Source organism: Chaetodon auriga, chromosome 8, assembly GCF_051107435.1.
Source record: "Chaetodon auriga isolate fChaAug3 chromosome 8, fChaAug3.hap1, whole genome shotgun sequence".
Lineage (NCBI taxonomy): Eukaryota > Metazoa > Chordata > Actinopteri > Chaetodontiformes > Chaetodontidae > Chaetodon > Chaetodon auriga.
This window is the reverse complement of record NC_135081.1, coordinates 3196535-3219071: the sequence shown is the minus strand read 5'-3', so window position 1 is coordinate 3219071 and position 22537 is coordinate 3196535. Positions and strand designations below refer to the sequence as shown.

Sequence of the window (22537 nt, the reverse complement as noted above, 5' to 3'; positions counted from 1 at the left end):
TGTGAGTGTGAGTGTGTGTGTGTGTGTGTGTGTGTGTGTGTGTGTGTGTGAAGTCTGTCATTAATATATTTCCCACTTTTCCACAATTAAACCTGTTGCATATTTATGTTAGTAGGCCTTTATAAGGATTTACTGTAAATGGCAATTTAAGGGTGCTTTTTCATGCACTAGATGGATGTAGAACAGGTGGGATTTGTTATTATTCAAAACCACCGGTGGGCATACACGTTTGATGAACAATATGTTGGTCATACAGGAAGTATGTAAGAACAGATTTCGAGGCTGTTCTACGCACAGGTAATTGGTAAATGAGGGCCCTGGTTTTTGCCATAATGGACAATGATGGAGAAATCTTAACCAAGACAACAGACATGTAACTGTTACCTGGACTCGACAGGGAAAGGCTCATAGAGGAACTTCTTGTAGAAATCCTTCTTGATGTCATGGACAAGGATAACCGCTTTTCCCTGGTCATCAAATTGAGGTCGACCTGCTCTCCCCATCATCTGCAGAACATCTTCACACAGCACATACATGAAAAAAGACTGATTTTCCATCCCATGTTCAATTCTTCTTTCAATGAGCTGCTCTCACATAACAAGTGACTCTTTGTTGTCCTGGACTGTGTTCCAGGAGTGTTTCTACAAATTAGACTCTTTCCCTTGGTCTACTTCTGACGTTTAGATCATTGTGATTAATCAAGTGATGTATGTAATATAATGTCTAATATCGATGAGAATCAATCTCATCAAAAGGCCCTTTAAGACAATGTGAACTTCGCTCACCGATGGTTTGTAATTGAGCTTGTGCCCAAACTTCAACTAACAAGCTGTGTGTACCACTTTGGAAACTTAACACAATCAACATGATGGCCAAAACAGGATTATCACTTTCATGAATTTTTATTAAGGGATAATTAAATGATTAAATAATTACATTACATCAATGACATTACACAAATAAAAGGTAAATGTCTGTTCAGTTAGATGAAAAACCAAATGTACTGTATGTATAGAGGAGAAAATAGTGAATGGACAAGACTGCGTACCAGTAATAGGGTAGTCCACGTAGCGCCTGGATTTGCCATCATAGTATTCAGTTCCCTTGACAACCACCAGGTGAGCGGGGAAGTTCACCCCCCAGGCCAGAGTACTGGTGGCAATCAAAACCTGAGAATAGAGACAAGAACTTAAAGAAATGATATAACACAAGCTGTTCTGTCTTCTGTCTGTTCTTGTCAGTGTTTGCGTATTGTCCCGCTGCCCCTAGTGGCGTGTCAGGGCATTACGTCCAAGGGAAAAGAAAAAGAAAAAAAAGTCTGTGAGGAGATATGAGACGATACGTGCAGGCTGTGCTCTACCGCAGTTGCTGTCTAACCCTGGAGTAGATCCGTCAGTGAGTACAGCTGTTTGTAACCCCATTAAGTTATGTTTAAGGTTGTTGAGAGCATGTTTAAGTTAAGAACGTTTCATTTTATGTGTTTTATGGTTAGTGAATAACGCTGACGGTACAATGCTAATGCTAACTAGCGTCGCTATTAGCATAACAAATTCATGTTATTGTTCAGCCTCATCCGCGTTGTGTGCGGCGTTCGTGTGTAAACTATGATTGTTAATGTGTTTATTTTGTCATCTGCCTGTCAGAACATCCTGTAAAGAAAGAGATGTGTTTAAAAAGTTGATATTGTGTGGGCAATTGGCCAATGCATAACCTGGTAAAGGAAAAAAGAAAAAAAAAGGAAAGTGTAAGCCTAACCAGTGTTGCCGCATATATTTAATTTGATATAATTGTAACTTACTGTATGTTTACTGTGTTGCAGTTTTACAAAATACAAACAGACTACAAACAGACAAGCAAGTTTTCAGTAAACCCTTGAACTGGAATCAAGTCTACGGAGTCTTCTGTCTTCGCTATCTGTCTAAAGACACCTGACGTGTTATCCAGGACAGAATACAAGCAATATTTAAAATTCAAGACATGAAATACTGTATATACAGAATGAAAATAAGCCAATAGTAAATAATACTACCATTTGAGTAATGTAATTGTTAAGGAAACCATGTGAATATGGATGAGAATGTACATGCAGTGGATCTATCACATCTAGAATGGTTCAATCTACATTCTGCTGTACAGCGTCATGTGCATGCCACTGTCTGCATAAGGCATCATCATCAAGCTTTCGAGGGAAAAATTTCAGGCATCTACAGTAGATTTCACATGTTTTCCTCTCAGCTTTAAAACTGACATGATCAGGGAGGATGACGAGGTGGTTAAAGAAATACATAGCAAAATAAAAAGACTGAAGAAGATTACATTTGTAATGCATTTCCTGGATCCCAAGGGTTTTACTCTTGTATGTAGGAACAACTCTAACATTCAGATCAAGGACAGAGTGAAGAGCATTTCACTGACAACCAGTTTTGCACTCAATCAAATTGTAAACACTTGTATCAAAGGTAACCAACGTTGTTTACATGCATGTGAAGGACACAGTACACATCTAGTGTACAGGATAAGGTCATACCTGGATCTTACAGTTGACAAACAGCTCTTCCACAGTCCTTCTGTCTCTCTCATGCAGGCCTGCATGATGCATGCCAATCCCAAAGGCCAACGTTAGCTTCAGGTTGGAATCCCTTACTGTGGCGATGATATCCTCAATCTACAGACCAACCATAGCACAGACAATGATCCACAAATCCAATTACAAACTGAGTGACTAACAATGACACTGCTGAGAGATGCCCTGCCAATATTTCACTGTAAAATATACCAAGTAGTAAATATTCCAAGCCTCAGTTAAAGGGGAAAAAAAAAAGCATAACGTGTGTTTTGCCGGAGGAGGAGGAGGAGGAGTAAACAATGATGGACATAACAACTGGCATCTTTGTTCTTAGTATTTTGAAAATGATACAATTTTGAGATAATGAATGAAAAAAAAAACATAAGAACAATTTCCAGTGAGATAACCTGTGTACCAGTGAAATATCTATCATGCACAGTAGACACAAAATCATCAGTAAAATCTTTAGCTCAGCATATAAAACAGTATCCATATTGAATAAAAAAACAGTCCCCCTGCCACCCAAAATTGGATGTATCTCATTAGTATCCCAATGATTCAAACTGCAGTGTATCTTTCAAAAATAGGATGAGTGAATAATAAGTAAGAGAATGGAAGGCGAAAGTGAAAATCCAGCCCTGGGAGAACAAGCCGGGGGTTTCAGGCAACAGCGGAGGGAAGAAAGAGCTGTCAGGTCGGAGAGGGGATTTGGGGCAGTGGGTGACCCCCGGTGAGAGTTAAGCAACTATCGCCAGACGCCTGTCAGTCAAACAGCGGGGAGGGGAGCTGCTACACGGGCCAGCGCAGAGAAGCAGCAGGCAGCAGCATATATCAGCGGAACACACACAGAGGCCGGGGACGCTGTGTGCACACATATAGAAACTAGGCCTACATTATAAGACAGTACATATTTGCACTGGCACAAGGTATCTGCAGGGTTCAGGAAAGCAAATTCAGGACTGTGTAACATTCCATATGTATCATTTTTAAACTTGAACACATCACAGTTGAATTAATAATGCTAGTCCAGGTATACAAAGAAGGTGATGACTGAAATGTTTTCAGGAAGTGACTTTTTTTCGACCGGCCTTTTGTTATTTCTGCCAAATTATAGCAAAGATTAGGATCATTTGAGATTAGAAAGACTGAACCATGGTTTTCAGCTCCCTAGCAGTCTCTAATGGATAAAATGTGCATTACACTCCACAATTCAAAGTTGTGTGTTAAGCAAGGAAAGTCCAATATTTTGTGTGACATGTTAACTTTCTGGTGAGAAGATGGCACAAGACTTCATGTAGTGTCCAAAATAGAAAGGGTTCATCCTTTGGAGAGAATGGATGTATTCATTCAATTTTCATTGCAAACTATTTGGCTTGGATATTTCTTGGGTACCAATTAAACCATGTAATAGTAAAAAAACAGTTCCCAGTTGATAGTGTTGTAATAATATTAGCATACTTTTCAAACGTGAACCCAGGGGAGTCATTTGCTCCCATCTTGACCTGATCCCAAGGTATGTAGAGACAATATAATGGAGGATGAAACAGACTTTTCCGGCACAAGATGGCTTGAATTCCATCTGTAATTATACTTAAAAAGGCACTAACAAAGAGAAACAGAGCGTCAGCACAATTCAGGGAGAGCAAAGAAAAGAGCACTGAAGTGAAGGAAACACATGAGAATGACAGATGCATCTCTTATGTTTGCACCAACTGCATCAGCTCTCTACAGGCTATAGCAAGGCCCCTGAGTGTGATGATGCTTTCCAAAGAACAACGTTGAGCAATCAGTGCTGATCCACTTGATGCTCATGGTGTCTCATCTCGATTGACTGTAAAGTAGCAGAATGTAGAATACCTGCAGTCTTTATTACGTGTTACACTGTGTCTGTTTCACTTGTGTTTTTTTGGTCTTCTGTCCAATGTGTTGCTGACAGAACAGTCACACTTCTATTTTAATCAATCCAGCCGTCTACACAGGCTGTGTAACAGCTGACATTCACCTGCACTATATGTATGTGTGAAGCCATATTTTTATGTTTAAGTCTGTTTTCTTCCATTTCACACACAGTAACTGTGTTGGAAACGCTCGGTGACCTACACTCAGTCCTGTGCCTGAACATGTCCTGTGTAGTCGCAGACAGAGCATAGAAGCTGCTGCTGCTCAGCTAACATCCTGTTTATCGCTACGCCTCCTGTGCACACATGGTGTTAGCGTACCTCCCTCTCGTCCTGGTGCAGCCACTGTTTGGGGTTGTCCTCTGTGGCCAGGTAGGCGATGAGGTCCAGGGCGGTCAGTCGAGTTTGCCGCCGTGATGACACAAAGATCAGCACTGGTTTGGCTGGTGAGTGGCTGCGTATCGCTGTAAAGATAAGTTCAAAACAAAGTGTTTCTTACTGTATATTGATTGATTGATTGATTGATCTTTGAGAAATCAGTCAACTGCTTCAGTAATTGTTTTAGAATCATTCGGGGTCCGCCAAGACATTTGAAGGATAAAAGTGGTGCTAATCTACAGTAACTAACAACGTATAAGTCTGCCTCTCAATGCTTTCTGACTACCCTACCCCGTCTGTGATATTCAGCCCCAAACCCACTGGTTCTTCTCTTAGATTCATCTTTAAAACACCTCACAAATATACAGCAGAGTTCATTATTTAAAGAGTCAAATTCCTAAAACTGCTGTTCACTGTACTTTCCAATAAAAATTGCACAAACATGTGGACATAGTGCATTTGTTGGGGACTATTTTCAGCAGCAGATTAACACACATTTAGGGTTATAGAGAGTATCTATGGCAACAAGACAGTACATGAGAGATTGAGTCAAAATAAACAGAGAGTGAGTGTGTGTTCATGGTAATGAAGGAACATGTCACCCAGCGCAACAGTGTGGCTCATTGATGTCTTTTAATAGTTTTTGGACAACGATGGAGCTCTACGGCACAGAGGAATAAGATATCAGGCTTTGATACAAACGACAATTTTTAGAATTGTTGGTTTCAGACTGCACATTTGTTGACAATGTGTTGAAAAACGAAAATTTCCACCAGCCTTATCCGTTAAGGCTGTCGAATACGACCACATTCAAATTCAACAGTCCATTGACTTGATGCACTACGTTAAGCAGCTAACTTTGTTGTTTTTGTTTTTATGGACAATTGTTGCAGCAGAAAAAAAAATTGGAATGAAAACTTTTAGAAATATTTGTATCAAATTTTCTAGGTGCTCTACATTGAACTAAGAAAATTGAAAAGTGGAATTTTATTATGTGAATGAATAATAATGAATAATAAAACAGCGTGTACAAAAACATGTACACCCCTTGTGTCACCAGACAATAATTGTGCCAGTGAGAAGTACAGCTCTAGAAAAATTAAAAGACCTCTGCAATTTTTTCTGAAATCAGCATCTCTACATATATGGCAGCCATTCCATTGCAGTCTGTTGAATTCCAATACAAGCACAAGGTCCTGGTTAGCAATCACCTGAACCAAATCTTATTTAACGAGGAAAAGTATAAAAAGCACTGCTGTAGTCATCACTATCCTCTTGCAATAGGACAAGCTGGATGGCAAAAACAGTGCTTGTAGTACTGCAAAAGTAATTGGAATCAAAAAATAACTATTGACTATGCCAAAAGAGTTGAAAAGAAAAGTTTTCACTGAAGAAAAGAAGGATTCAGTTCTGGGGCAGCTGGGGTGAAGTGCATAGCCAGAATGTTTCAAAGCAGGCTCCTAGGGGCAGGGCTCAAGTTGTGTAAAGCTAGAAAAAAGTCCTTCATCAATGAGAAGCAAAGAAGAGCCAGACTGAGGTTTGTAAAAGACCATAAGGATTGGACCATAGAGGACTGAAGTAAGGTCACCTTCTCTGATGAGTCCAACTTTCAGCTTTGCTCAACACCTGGTCATCTAATGGTTAGAAGGAGACCTGGAAAGGCTTACAAGCCACAGTGTCTCGCATCCACTGTGAAATACGGTGGAGGATTGGTAGTGATCTGAGGGTGATTCAGCAAGGCTGGAATCAGGCAGATTCACCTTTGTGAAAGACGTATGAACCAAGCCATGTACAAGGTCATCCTGAGAAAACTTGCTTCCTTCTGCTCTGACAATGTTCCCCAACTCTGAGGATTGGTTTTTCCAGCAGGACAATGCTTCATGTCACACAGCTAGGTCAATCAAGGTGTGGATGAAGGACCACATCAAGACCCTGTCATGGCCAGCCCAACCTCCAGAGCGGAACACCACTGAAAACCTCTGGAATGTGATCAAAAGGAAGATGGATGGTCACAAGCCATCAAACATAGCTGAGCTGCTTGAATTTTTGTGCCAGGAGCGGCATAAAGTTACCCAACAAAAATCAGAGTTATTCCACCAAATGTTGATTTCTGAACTCTTCCTAAGTTAAAACATTAGTATTGTGCTGTTGAATGAATGAATATGAACTTATTTTCTTTGCATTATTTAAGGTCTGAAAAGACTTTTTGTTATTTTGACCATTTGTCATTTTCTGCAAATAAATGCTCTAAATGACAATAATTTTATATGGAATTTGGGGGAAATGTTGTCAGTAGTTTATAGAACAAAACAAAAATGTTCATTTTACTCAAACGCATACCTATAAATAGTAAAATCAGAGACACTGATAATTTTGCAGTGGTCTCTTAATTTTTTCCAGAGCTGTATCTTATGCTGCTCAGATCTAATTTGAAGCTACAGATATGGACATTCATTACTATTTGAAATTGTATTTTTTTTTTTTCTTGTATAGTAAACAAAAGACGAAGATGGATCGTGGTGAGTACGGACTCAAATTCAGAAAAACTGTGGAATGTGATGTTTAACAATGGATAACTCTGTTCCTGTTCTTAAAAAAGCTTCATGTTCCCCTTAATTTACTTGAAATACACACAGAGATTGTTTATTGTATTATTATGTTAGCATGACAGAAAACATTCAATATGAAATTATCTTTGTACAGTCGTAAGTTTACCTACTGTCTGCTGCATGGAAAGTCACCAACAAATCAAATACGAATACAGTATGTAGCATAAAGCCTATGTAAATCAAGTGTACAGGTGGATCTATACCTTGGAAGGTTGGCTTGTTCATGCTGGCCATGCGGGGGCAGTAGTGTTGACCTGGGAAACCATGGATGTGAACTTCCAGAGGTACAGGGCGAACAGACGGACGGAAGTTAAACAAACCCACCTGTTACACAGAGAAGAGGGGAGGGGGAGGGGGGAGAGAGAAAAAAGAGAAGAGATTTAATGTGAGCAGCTGGCATCATGAAGCCCCATCTGGCTGTAATGTAAACTGTCTGTCGCTGTCACTGAGGCACAGAGCAGCAGGTCACTGCTGGACTCTGCTGTGTTATGTTTAACCTTTGATGTGTCTGCTGTGTTTATTGTGTGATAAGGTGATATGGTGCAGTGTGTGAACACAACCGAACCCAAAGTGTGTTATAGGGTGTTGTGAAGACTGTGGTCCATTATTTGATGTGTATTGTGGTGAGGGCTGCTGCGTGTCTGCAGACATCCTAAAAGCCTGGATAATGGATTGGGCAGCTACAAATCTAGCAGCTCAATTCCAACAGCAGCCAGCCAGTCAGATTTATGGATGGCAGACAGCCAATCTGGTTTGTTAACACTGTCTCTCTAAAGCTGTGGCAGCAGAGCAAAAGTCGAGCTTCAATATTACTCAAGTCTGATGATATCTTGACCAGTAGCAAGGGCCCCAAAGACAAAACAGGAACACTGTAATTTTAGTATTTCAAATCATAAACATATACATGTATATATACACACACATATACCAAAACAATCTAGAAAGTAACTGTGCAATTTTCCTTGCCCATGGACATTATTTGAGCAACCCAAATACAATATGTGTTTATCTCAATCCCTCAGTATGTCATCCCTCTACCTTGCACATCCCATCTCTTACAACCGCATTCTGAAAGTTTTGGGGCCATTTTATGTTCACCTAAAAAACAAAAAAACAAAAACCAGACAGCTCTCTTTTGCACTTCCTCACTTTTTGTGTGTCAAAACCAAAGCTTAACCTCATTTAGAACAGCCCACCGAGCCCTACCAGCAGAGTCTGACTGATTCTTATTCACATCTTATCCTAAATGTTTAGAATTATCAGCTTATGATAAAAGACCTGGGCAGGCATGAATCACCTGAGTTTTAGTGGGTGTTTTCACCTCACTGGTCACAAGAGGCAATGAAGTCATTCTGACGTGGCACACCAGGAAGAGGCAAAGGTGGTGCACTCACAAACTTACTTGAAAAAGCCCCACGTAGGTGAGATTTATGCTTGTTTAGAAGTGTTTCAGAATTTTACTCAAACAGCATGCTGCAGTTTCAGAGGAAGCAGAAAGCAGTTCCTAGCATATGATAAGAATGGACAATAAAAAAGAATCTAACAACGCTCTGCTCTGATGGATGTTTTCACACTGGCAAACTGACAGACTGCAGCTAACACGAGTCTTTGTGCAGATGTGCAACCCGTCAGTATTGACATTCAGAATAAAAACATATCCATCAAATCATTTCAATAAGCCGTCTTTGTATCATTCTGATGCTCCTGTGCTTCAAGTGCTATAGTCATTCCTGATGATTACAACTTAAGCATGCAAACCAGACACAGACTGCAGATGATTATAGAGACGAACTACAGCATACTACAAAAACTCCAGGCCAAAAGTATCTGTTTATCTTAATTGCGAGTATTATATACATTCAATCAAATAAGAAGAGGCAGGCAAAACATGAACTGTAAAAACACTGAACTAGACAGACTGTGGTCTGTGGTTAGCTTCACTGCAGCAGTGTTCTTGGTACCTGAAACAGGAGAGCTTATGAAGATGATCCCTCCATTTGACCGAAGAACAAGGGGTCAGAAGGTAGGTGGAATACACAGAAAAAGCATTTTCAAGCCATGTTCTGGTACAGCAAAAGACTAGTACTGTGGTATGTGTTGGTGCCATGATGAATAGCTGACCTGTCCGATTCCCAGCCAGTCAGCGAGGTCTCGAGCGTTGGCCAGAGCCGTGGACAGACCAACTACTCTGACAGTCTTAGAGGTGTGAGAGGAAATGAAGTTGGTCCTGGAGACAATGACCTCCAACACTGGACCCCTGTCCTCACCTGGAAACAGACACAATGGCACACTGAGTGTTTATGTTTTAATGCGATCACACTGGTATGGGTTTTCCAAGAAACCCAGAATTTGGATGTGGAAACATTAGCCTCTGATAGACAGTAGCACACATAATATTTTGCATTTCATGCATTTTGAATTTTATTTAAACCCTCCTACTGAGGAAATGAATGATATGGAAATGCTCAGCTTTTGATTACACAATATTTAACCTCGACTGTAGATCAACAGTAAGCTGCTGATCAGACTGCTATTTCTAAAACTGACCAAACCAAACTTTTCAGAAACAAAGTTGAATATTTGTAACAACCATTAGCCATGGGCTTCAATTTCCAAAAGACTTCAGGCAAAATAAAAGCAAAGATATTTATATACATGTATAAAAGAGTATACAGAATTGTACAGTTCTGGTCAACATTACTGGCAGAGATAAATGGTATCTTCAGAATATTTTAACATGACTTTCAAGATTATTCCAATGATTCGTTGAATGACTTTTGGTGGTTTTAGACATGTGCTTCCATCTTTATCATGCTGGAGGACAGATGAACTTTGAGCAAAGCCTAGCTTTCTTAAACTGGGTAACACATGCTGCTCTAAAAAGCCTTGGCAAACCTCTGATGTCATGATTCCTTTAACAAGGTATAGAGACCTCCAGTGCCAGAGGCAGCAAAGCAGCCTGATGGTCTGCACTGCCAGAACTCGACTTTGGCACCTCTGCCCACAGAACATTCGCCCAGGATTGTTGTTTTCTAGGTACATTTTGGCAAAGATCAATTGTGCCTTTTTATGTCCTCCTTCAGCACTGTGGTCACTCTTGCCTTTCATATATAAAGCCCTTCTTGGTTTAGTCTGCAGTGTATGATATGGGTTGAAACCTTCCATCCAGACTGCTCCAGGTTAGCCTCCAGCTCTGTGGAGATATTAAACTGTGTTTTTTGCACCAAGCTTCGATGATTTCTCTCACTGATTTTCCTCTTTTCCCCACATCCCCGGAGTTTGACAGTTCCATGAGTGGCAAACTTCTTAATAACTCAACATGGTTGAAAGACGGAGGCAAAGATCTTTGAAGATGCTCTTGTATCCTTTCAAATTCTTGTGCTTGGTGATGATAACACTTAAGATACTCTCACACATCTCTTTTGTCCTCACCAGTGTGAAAACAAGGGACAAGGGCATTAAGGCCTTTTTAAGCATTAAAGCCATCATTCATTGATTAATTCAAGTCATGTGGAAACTGAAAATTTATCACAGGTGAGTGTAATCTAGTTCTTTGTATTTTAACTGGTGTGGATTCCTCAAAAGGGTGCCAGTGCTTTTTTTTTAAGCCATTATTTGTTTTATCCTTTCCTGTTCTGCCTCAAACATGAGTGTGTATAGACCAAAGCTGTGACTACACACTTTCACTTCAGGAAATATTGTACATGATGTACTTAAAATCCAGAGGCGCCTATAAAACAGAACTGTATGAGCTACAGAACGTGACCCACTCACACACAGACTCCTGCAGGTTTGCTGTGGACTCTTACCCAGCAGGTGGATCTCATCGATGATGAGAATGGCTACTTTCTGTACATAACTTCGGTTCTGCCAGCTTCTGCTCACTCCATCCCACTTCTCCGGTGTGGTGACGATGAGGTCAGCCTGTGCTATAGCTCTCATGTCTGGAGTCACATCACCTGTCAGCTCCACCACTCTACACACAGATAAAAGCAAGGAAACACTTTCAGCCAGCTCATTTCTGCCATTATTCTTTAAGTTACATGTTTTCCTTTCAGTCATGTAAAAATTGCAATAATGTCATTTGTCAGGTCTGTCCAAAACCCTACATATGACAGGAGTTCATGCCAGCTGACAGCTGACAGCCCCATACACATGTGCTTTTTGCAATGTGTGATGTCATCCACTTGGTGACAGTAGTGTCTGTTTTCACTTACTTCTTCCCCAGTTTCTCTTCAATTCTGATCTTCCAGTCCTCAATCCTCTCTCTGACCAGGGCTTTCAGGGGCGCGATGTACACCACCTGAACACACAGGAACAAATCTTTTGCTTTATATATATATTGTTTTTCAAGTTTTCTAAAGAATACACACTGAATTAGATAGTTATAATAAGGTCAAGAAAAAAGTTTGGATTGTTTTCTGACATACATGAGGTTAATATCTAAATGGTGAAGCTATGTATCATGTTAGATTTCTACCTCTATTTCTTGTGTATGCGTTCCAGAAATTATAAAAATAACAAAAAGAAAAAAAAAACCAAAACAACCCAACATCAAAAGAAGTCTCCAGAACTCTACAGACACTGTTTCTGCATTGAAATAGAATGACTTCCTAGTGGCTGTATGCCTCAGCCAACCAGTCAAGTTTAAGTTTACATCCATGTCTGTCCAGACTCTACATAGGACACTAATATATGTAGTGAAGACTTGGAAAGAATTTAATGAAAGATATTAAGTGTGGTTACTCATGCACTCGGTACCAGTGTTGACCAATAGGACAGACTGAAACAAGTCAGTAAATTCCTGAAAAACAGGTGGAGCCTGCCAGACAAACCTTAGAGGTTGGATACTTGTTGAAGACCCGGAACATAGCCATCTCTGCTGCAATGGTTTTACCAGAGCCCGTTGGGGCCCCCAGCAGAACGTTAGTGTCAGTGTGATACAGCGTGTGGAAGATCTGAGTCTGGATGGGGTTGAAGTGAGTGAACTTGTACAGGCTCTCGTACTCTCGGTTACCCAGCGCTGTCACTGGCAACGGCTGCAGGTCCAGCAGCTCTGAGAGGGAAAGAGTAATGGGAGAAGATGAAACTGGATTACATTCACAAAACTACATTTATGGCAGCAAAAAGTGGGGTACATGAAAAAAGAACACAGTATGTATGTCAAAAACATGAAGTGAAGGTGACGCCTGCAATTAAGAGATCTGTAAGTAAATGAAAAATCTGATATTTATTCACATCTAAATGTTGAGTCCACACCTAAGCAAAGAAAGAGTAAACAAAGAAAATAAAAACAAAGGTTCAGAACAATAAAAACGACTCAACCCTTCAGCTTCTTCAAGTTCAATACACAGAACGCTCTACTATCAAACGGAAAATTCGAGATCAAGTGAAAGAAAAAATCTTTATGGTAAATACATTTGACCAGATAGAGATCAAGAACTCTACTCTGTTGCTTCTCCAGTTCACTTGTCTACACTGGAAATGACTTAAAATTAAAATTGAATTGAGTCAGTTATGAGGTCTGAATGTATGTTAATGAACTGCATATAACTTAACGGTGTATAGGAGGACAATTTTATATACTGACTCATGAGCTCAGGGGATGTAATGGTGGCCCTCGGGCCAGAAAACAGGCTGACATTTTTTGTAAGTTACTGGTTTCCTCTTTACACTGTTTCAGGTGTTTTTCCAGCTGTGTCTGCAAGTAATATGAAATATTTAAAATCCTTGTATGTCTCCCAAGATCCAGACCTTACATGTAAATAAAGTTTCAGTTTTTATAATATCTGAAGTTATTCTAATAGTGCATTCAAGATCTGGTTCAGATCTTTATTTTCTTATAATGGACTGGCAAGCTACTGTTGAGAACAATACAAATGAAAGATGTCAAACACTTCGTATTGTTCAAGGCTTCACTAAGCCGAGGCTTTTTAAACAGGATTCTAGTGGAATCTGTGGAGAGTCTGCGTCGCTGTGGCAGATCCAGTGTCTAAACTGATTTTTAGTTTGTTTTCTTTTGGAGCAACAATTCCCATTATTTATTTATTCCTTCTACTCCCTTTCACGATGCAATTGTTCAACCAGTTTGTACAACATTCAAAGTAAATAGGAGAGGGAATTTGACAATGTATACACAGAGGACGACGGGCCAGAAGCTGTTGACTGTCAACATCGTCTTTTCTTTCAACAGACTGAGGAAACTCCAAATTCTTTATGTGATACATGCAACACCATCTATTCACAGCAAGACGGATCAGAGCTTTCTATCACCTCTCTGATTAAAATGGAACTATGTTCATCTTTCTTTTAGCCAATGAGCTTAACAGCATTTTCAAAATCAAAATGAACAAAGACCCTTGTTCTGTTACTGTCTGGATGGATGTTATACTGTTTTTTTGGTTGTTGATGCTTTCTTGCAGTGAATGTATGTCTTTTACTGCACTGATACTGATTGTGTGCTATATGTTGCTGTACTTGTTTCATATTACTCATAAAAGGAGCTACTCTCCTTGCTTTTGTGGTAGAACTCAGTTCCTTTTCAGCTTCATATATCTGTGTCAAAGAGGTGTCTTGGATGAATGATATGTCAGTAGAATGTCTTAAAATATGTAAGAACTTTTTTCTCTTAATTGGCGAATTAATTACCCTAACATTCAAATGAAATTAAAATGAAATTAAATCAAATTTAATTATTTTAAGTTGGCTAATCATACCTTAAAGAATGTGAAAAATAATAGATACCTCAGAAATATCCTTTCTTAGTATATAAGGGTTCTCAACAGTTACAGAAAGATGTAATAAGCATCAAACCACATTAGTTAAGAACTGTAGATTCTATAGCATCTGAATGGGTACAATAAAGGGCTCGCAACATAAAAGGAAACCTGATACAACAACGTGAATGTGTATAACATCACTCACATCATGAATCAAAATGTTTTAAAACACTACTGTGGGAGTGCCTGTTCATCCCTAAGAGATGTTAAACTGTACAGGTAAAGATAAATGAGATTATTAGTTACCATTAGTTCAAAAAGCAAGTCAACAACAAGTTAAACGAGAATTCAAATAAAGCAAAATCTCAGAAGATCAAATTCACTGCAGAGATTACACAGAGCAGACATCAGGCATAAACAGACCATGCTTTCCAGACAAAGAAAATGTTATGTATTATCAGATTTATATGGTGAGTGTGTGTGTATGTGTGCATTAAGGCAAGAGTATGTATATGTGAGCACTGGAATATGATCACTGCAGATTAATGTTTTGGGTTTCAATCACAGTCATATTTGGAGACTTATCAAGATTTGGGTCTGGTTCTGGGATTGGCCACCAAAAATATTTGGAAAACACATCAAAAAGATGTTCTGCTCTAGTCCCACAATCCAAAAAAACAGAGACAGTCTCACGAAAAGATAGGAACAGAGTAAGGATGACAACAACAACAAGATATCCTTCATACATCTAAGACTGTACTGTGTCATGTGCTGCTGGCAGAGGGTTTGGTTTGAAAGTTTACGGAAGGCGATTTTGACAATAAAATGGCAAAATCAAGGTTACTAGTGAGGCAAACATGTTATTATTCTTATCTTATTTGCATGTCCACATCTTTGGCTGCAAACTGGAAGTTAGGCTCTAACTGTGGTTGCAGTTGTGTGTTGGACAGGTAGTGTGTAGCAAGTTTATTAGGGCTATTTCACTGAAATCAGCTGCCTGATGAGATAAAAGACAGGGCTGGGTTATAATGCTGCCCATGCCCCAATGTCATATGAGATGGATGGTAGAGGTTAGAAAGATTTTTTTTTTTTTTTGTTTTTACAATTTTGCAAGAGATCATGTTATCAGAATGCCATCTACAAGGCAGAAACACCCTACGTCGTCTTTTCGACTGTTGGACACATGAAAACATTGATGAATGCTGAGTTTCTCTTCTGTTCCTTCCATCAGTGTCTGGACGACTCTCTTCAAAAGCTCTGCACTCTAATGTTATCAGTATTAAGAATATATCTGATGCTTGATTACTTTGAAGATAGTGTTCTGGTGCACTTGCCAAGGCATTATATGTTCTGATGTGATCTCACGTTCTTCATGTGTCTCTATTTAAAATCAAACATCAGATTTATTTTTGTTATATGTGTATAATAGAACATGACAAACTGAGACTTTTATACAAGATTACGAATGGAAAACTGGAGATGCTGATCAAACAATGCCCCTCCATCCGCCTGTGATATGATCTCCTCTGTGCTATGGGGTTTTTCCCTGATAGCTGCTGTAACTGCAGCTGCTCTTACTGAAGGGAAATGTGGTCAGAAATAATATGCTGGTTCCTTTCTTACAGTCTGGAGGAGTGAATGAGTGGAGTATGGGTGGATTAGATGCTTTTGTTCTCCACTTTAGTTGGGTCTTTGATGTCTCCATGCAGTATCCAAACAGCTTGGCCATTCAGCGGCGGTGAGCTGCCGTTTAAAACTGGCTCTAAGTTACAGTTGGTGTTTTTAAGGGAAGTATCAGCTTTCTTGTGCTGATCTATCAGTTTATGTAAATTCCATCTGAAGTCCACGCTGCTTTAGTCCAACAATTTATGGCTACTATATTGTACAGTAAAAAGTCTCATGACAGCGAAGTCTGTTGCGCATCCATCATTATTAATTGTTCAGCAACAGTAAATTACCGTAGCAACCAGACTGTGTCCACAGTAAGGAGGCTAAACTGAATAATGAAATTCACATGTGAGAATGCTGCGAATCACACAAACGTTTTCAGTTTTTTTTTTTTTTAAGAAACATCTCTGTCTGTTGATTCATTAAAAATGCTGCTGTCATCAGTACTAACTATCTAATAATGTCACATATAATAATATATCTGTCACAGGGCACAATTTACTTTCGGAATGAGTACGTTCACTTTTGATACTTGCTGATGATGCTTTCAAGTAGGATTTGAAATGCAGGGCTTTTACTTGTGATGAAGTATTTTTAAATTGTGATACTGTTTCTTTCATTTAAGTAAAGAGTCTGAGTGCTTCTTCCACCACTGGCTGGACTAGAGCAGGGAGTTTGGCTCTTAACAGTGGACTGTAAGAACATGCAATCAGTGTTGGTGGTGGAGCACCTTGGCAGTCAAATGGTTTCAGAGCATGATGCGTGGGCACAGATGTTGCGGGCTGAACCTTTGCTGCATGTCATACTCCTATCTCTCGCTCATCACTGTCCAATAAAGGCAAAAATGCAAAGCAAACAAAAATAAAAATAATGCACTTGTAGTACTGTAACAGAAAAACAGATCTAATGTCAGGATTTTATTTCTTTCTGGCTTTTTGCCTTTATTTGATAGTCCTGCTGGAGAGGGAGAGGAGAGTGGGGATGACATTGAACGAACCACTGTGGTAAGCAGTGTGAGGCATGCACTCTACCAGGTGAGCTACCGGTGTGCCCCCTTAGCATCAGTATTTTAAATTCAAGTCAAGGCGAAACCCTGTCGTCACGTCATAAATGCGTGTTTGAGTGTGGGTGTGTGTACCAGTGTGTGGGGGGTGTCTCTCGGGTAAAATGAGGTTCTGGAAGTTAATGATGCAGACAGCCTCAGCCCCGAGCCAGCGGTCAGACACTGCTTTGATGTAGTATTGTGAGGGCAAGGGCTCAAAGATGGGGATGGTGAACACTACATGCTGAGGCTCTCCTGTAACCACCTGGAGGACGAAACACACACACACACACACACACACACACACACACACACACACACACTCGTAAAGGTACAGGAAACAAGAACACAATCATCATGTACTCTTTGAGGAACACTATTCTCATGTCAGTCAAGGTCCAAGATAATAAAAAAAAAACCTGTTTCTTCTGCAGGAGGAAGTACTCGGAGTGATAGATGTGATCATTGATGGGATCCTCCACCCACAACCACCACGGCTCACCCACTGACCCATGGACCTGAATCATTGAAGGAAAGCACATTTCAACCAGAGACTCTTTTCAACAGGCAGTTGCAGTGGTGTTAAACTGATGAGGTGACATTTCCAACAAATTCATTTCATCGTCTCATCATACAGATTACTGCGGAGACTGTAGAGGTTCTGATTCAACTCTGCAGCTTCAGAACTGGATTGAAATATATTGTTATTGTTGTCATTCACGTTATTTTGTCCTCACAGTGTGTTACTGGATACCTTCAATCCGAAGGGCTCTGATATAAAACTCCACAAAGAAATGCAAACCACGATGTAGATCACAGATCTACCCCTGATAAATGTTTACAAGCAATGAATGCGCAATTGCTGATTCTTTGATGGTTTGGCTCAAGACTGCTTCACCAACCAGGCAAAGCTGGTAACTGCCATCAGGACCCGAAGGCCACGTCAACTTTCTTTTGCATTTCGTTTTTCAATATAATAATTCAAACAATATGGACCATAACAATAAAACTCATTAGGCATGGGTCTTAAGGTGGCTCCCTCGTGTTTTCTTATATTGAGGCCCTCACTGTAAAGGGGCGCTGCTTCAAACTATTTTGGTTGATATTACGCTATATGGTGCATGTTCTTAAACAAATTGGTGTTTAATCAAATAATCACAAACTAACATATAGTAACCTGAGGACAGGGTAATATTCCAGCATAGGGACACTGGCTGGTTTCTGGGTTCTTCGCTTTCTACGAGTGAGAGCGTATGTGTGCATTTGGTTTGACAGTCTACAGGCCACTTCCTGTCTTGTTCAGAGCAAAAGTTGAGGGGAATAACAGTGAATATCTGGAATTTGGGGACATGAAGAAGGGCAAATTCTAAAATGTCAAATACTCCAACAAAATATTACAACTGACATTTTCATGCAATAAACAAAATCTCAGCCTTCAAAAACCACTGTCAGTTTAATATAATGAACTATAAACAATACTCGCAGGGTTACGGCAGTATGTATCATAATGTGTCAGTGTGGTCTGTTTCCTGGGTGGCGGCTCATGTATCGGTACATGTGTCCTGGCTCTGCAGCCGGATCAGGGCTAAGCCAGCCAGTCTTCCATTACCACTCTCCCATGATTGGAGCATGCATCGCTAATCGGACATAAACATTCATCTTCATATTCAGCCACGCTACAATGAGCTTCCTATTCCACTCAGATTCCATGACAAACACTGGACTAAGCTTCCAATGATCCCCTCTGGCCTGTCTGCCCACTGGGGTGGGACATGTTGGTGAGGCCTGGAGACATTCTGGCTCTCAAGGACAGATGGAGATTCCATGGTTGTGAGAGTAACAAGGGAGCAGGAGCAGCTCTTCTTTCTCCATTGTGAAAATGTGACCATGACTGGTTGTGAGTATGTACTTGTGGTTTGTATGTGGGGTGTTGTGAAGTAGTATCTGGCTGGTTTTATGCGGTGGGTTATGCTGCAGGAGTGGTTTTTGAGTTTTCACTGGATTGTCTGCTATGCTTTGACATATGTTTGCTGTGACTCCGAGACTGGCCTTTGGAACAATTCATCATATTGATGTGCAGAAGAAATCAGTTTATTTTGAGTTATCGGGTGATGCAGGGAAGTTACATGCACTGTAGGATTAAGGTAACTGTAAATTTGTCTACACACACAGCAGGTCAGTACTCAGATGGTGTCCCTACCAGGGGAAGAGGAAATCTTGTTTTGGAAGCACTGCTTACTGTTTTGTGCATTAGTGACACAATACACTACTTCTTGTTCGCAGTATTTTTATTTTGATTATATTTATTGAACCTGTCAGAGCTTTCTGACTGACACCACAGAGACACGTTCCAATTTTACAAACAGTCAACTGCTTAACTGTGGAAACTGACTTTTATAGAGGACTTACAGAGTCTACTAAGTGTCAGTTTCAATCAGACGCTGAATTATTTTCAACATGAACGTGCATTGTCAAATGGAATCATACCACTCAACAGAAACACTTTTCCTGTCTGAGGTCTTTGTCCTGCCAATTAGAAACCAGGTTAGCTGTATACACGACCAAGAAATCAGTATTCTCCTTCTCTAATTAAGGAAGCCAGGTTTCTCATCTTTCCAATTCCTTTAAGACATTATTGAATATTTTGTGGGTTCAATGTAAACTTAGTTTGACATATCCTAACATTAAAACATTATCATACACTCACTTTCCATGCTGTTTGTTGTTGTGTATCTTTTTGCTTTTACTTCTGGATTCATACATGTATAGTCAGAATTTTATTTTGTTTTGAAAAAATAAAGGTATAATATCAATAAAACATGATGTTATAATATTATATATAACATACATTGAAACATACTATTATAGAAATCTATGTCTTTGTCTATCTATATGTATATATGCATATGTACACACACACACACACACACACACACACACACACACACACACACTTGGTTTTTATTATATTGACATGTGAGAATCTCCACTCACATGCTGCACTGCTCGAAGGCAGTGTAAGAGACAATTCAACCAATTTGTTGATGTTGCAGTAACGGTCTAGTTTGCTTGTACATGTATTGACTATTTGGACCATATCATATTCAGAGGTGGCTGCTATGCATATTCCTGCTTGCTTTAAGCACATCCACTTCATCATAGTGGAGTCTGTCATGTTGCAAAGTGGCCTCATATTTCTGAGGGATGGTGCACAAAACAGTGGAGGGGCTGCATTTACTGACAGCAAGCTGAAGTTTCAAAACAAATATCACATAAATTGAAGGAGCCACAGCTGATTTTAACCTTCAATTAAACCCTTGCGTAAATTTATGTGTTAGCATCGATCCTTCTGAAACCTACTGGCTCATTTCGTGGAGATCTCATGAGCATGTGCAGTGCACTAGTGTTGATAAAATGCTGTTGGACATAATGATGATAGGAGCTCCGTCTGTTTACACAGTGACCAACTGGCTGTTTATTCCAGCCTGCATCATGGGAGAGCTTCACAAGTCCACATGTTATGGACTTGTGAAGCTCAGTCAGCACCTAATTTAATCAATTCACAGAAGTCCAGGGTGAACTTTCCATTGTTACACAGACACATTGACCGATATATATACACAGACATACACACATACACATATATATATGTGTATGTGTGCATACAACTTAACCTTTTGAGTCATCTACCTGGCAGACTTAACTTGCCAAGACTACCCACAGTTCCTGGCACTCATCTGTGGCTCACTTCTAAGGTCTATTCATGCAGGGTCACGAGGGTGTTTTGTTTTTCCAAGCATCTGGGATGCCACGGGAATAATCTCCACCTACTTGACTACACTCAAAACCTCTTGACCTCATCTGGAGAATAGCTTCTCAGTCATCTAACTTGATTCATCTTCATCTGCAGCACAATTTTTAGAATATTATCGAGGCAAAGAGAGATCATTTGTACAGAATGACTTTTGTTGTAGTACCAAACAAAAAGTCCCAAATCTCTCATTTTAAAGCACTTTTGGTCTAAACTGTCTGCTGTGTTTAGCTTCAAAACATTCATTTAGGTATTGGCTGTGTTCTAGGCTGTCAAATGTCTCAGGAAAATGTAATGAACTTAGACTTCAAGGCAAACATCTTGAACTCTGTGTACTTTCAACTCAAGTGTACTGTTTCAAGCTATATCAAATAAAAAGAGAAGCAGACAGCAGCAGTACGACGGCATGTTACAGTATATATCATCCATGTTTACCTGGTCATTCCAGCGAAAGTCAGGTGTGATGATGAGGCGAACACGTAGGACGGTGCGTGTGATTGGCTGGATGTTGGCCTCCATTGTGATCGAAGGGATCTGGTGGACGCACTGTTTGACTGTTAACCCCACGTTGACATGGTGCAGCATGTGACCTGGAAAAATACACCTGCCATTAATGTGTTTTGTATCACAACTATAAGTGCATACAGTATGTAGTGCATACAGATTACAGTAAATTACCAAATTAAAGACAATACTCAAATAATAGCTGGGCTGCCTAAATTCAGCATAATATACATCTCTCCAGCAGCAATTCCATCAATCCAACAACAGATTTGTGCCCTACATACCTGCTGCCCTGAGTTTCTCTCCTTAACATTTATGTTTTTATTCACTAATTAATTCCAATCGTTTCAACTTTGCTGCTCTTTTGATCACTGTTAAGATACTGTGAATGAAAATCAACACTTTCTGCAGCTGTTTCACATTAATAGCCTTCCATGACAGAAAGGGATTATACTCTATGACTGGAAGACTTTAATATGTAGCTGCTGTTGAAGAAAAAAACGAAAAAAAATTGCTTGACGTGACTGTTTTAACGTAATTATGCTGTGGAAATGTACATTATCAAGACAACTCAAATAAAGGTCTGGTTCTTCCTGCAGTTTAGGTGAATAAAAGGCCCAAGACAATTTATGGCATATCTACATATGACAATCGGGTGCTTTACGTCTGTATTTTATTGTGGTGTCTAATAATTTACATTGTACTACAATAAAGCTAGGATTTAGTGGATTTTACCAATCTCATCCTTCCTCATTTCCTTCAGTTTGTCCACAGTTAGCTTCTTCTCCTCCAAGCGGTTCAGTACGATATGGCTCAGGCTGGGGAACTGGCGGAGAGGGTGGGCAAAGCCCCACAGTCGCTTATCAATAACCTTACAGAGGGTGAGCAGTCGGTAGGTCATGGTCGGCCATCGCTTCCTCAGAGCAATCTCAAACAAAGCCCTGACGATCCGAGCAGCGTTCTATGAGAAGTGACAAGAGCAAAAAAAGAGAAGCAGAATCAACATCAGTCCCAGAAGTACACATGTTACTGCTGCATTTGTACGCCGATTATTTCCCCTTTGCCAAGACAGCAACAGTTTTAACACTAAACTTTAAGTCGAAATACAAGGATTGAAACACATTTGTACTGGAGCAGACAAAACAGCTGTGCAGTACATCATGCTGAATACTGGTGATTAATCATGTGTGATCAGGAGGAGGTCTGGCTGGGTTCAGATGTCCAGGTTGGTCCCAGCTGTGTGCTGATGGATTGCTCATGTCAGTTCTAGAGGAAAGGTCAGGTGGTAGTGTTGATCGCTGATAGACAGCTCAAGTCTGGTCAGGCTGTGATCGATTTGGTC

At 40.0% G+C, this 22537-nt stretch overlaps 1 protein-coding gene across 3 annotated transcripts in view; it reads right to left on the bottom strand.

Annotated features, from left to right (window-relative positions):
- ascc3 (activating signal cointegrator 1 complex subunit 3) overlaps positions 1–22537 on the bottom strand; it is a 155659-nt gene that overhangs the window by 29059 nt on the left and 104063 nt on the right. For all 3 annotated transcript variants that reach the window (XM_076737118.1, XM_076737119.1, XM_076737120.1), the window contains 13 exons: positions 21931–22156; positions 21127–21281; positions 17300–17398; positions 16977–17145; positions 12287–12507; positions 11669–11754; positions 11261–11427; positions 9573–9718; positions 7655–7775; positions 4786–4928; positions 2528–2665; positions 1049–1169; positions 385–517 (listed from right to left, as the gene is read on the bottom strand). In XM_076737118.1, the coding sequence (XP_076593233.1) occupies positions 385–517; positions 1049–1169; positions 2528–2665; positions 4786–4928; positions 7655–7775; positions 9573–9718; positions 11261–11427; positions 11669–11754; positions 12287–12507; positions 16977–17145; positions 17300–17398; positions 21127–21281; positions 21931–22156 (1925 nt within the window). The remainder of the gene's footprint in view (positions 1–384; positions 518–1048; positions 1170–2527; positions 2666–4785; positions 4929–7654; positions 7776–9572; positions 9719–11260; positions 11428–11668; positions 11755–12286; positions 12508–16976; positions 17146–17299; positions 17399–21126; positions 21282–21930; positions 22157–22537) is intronic.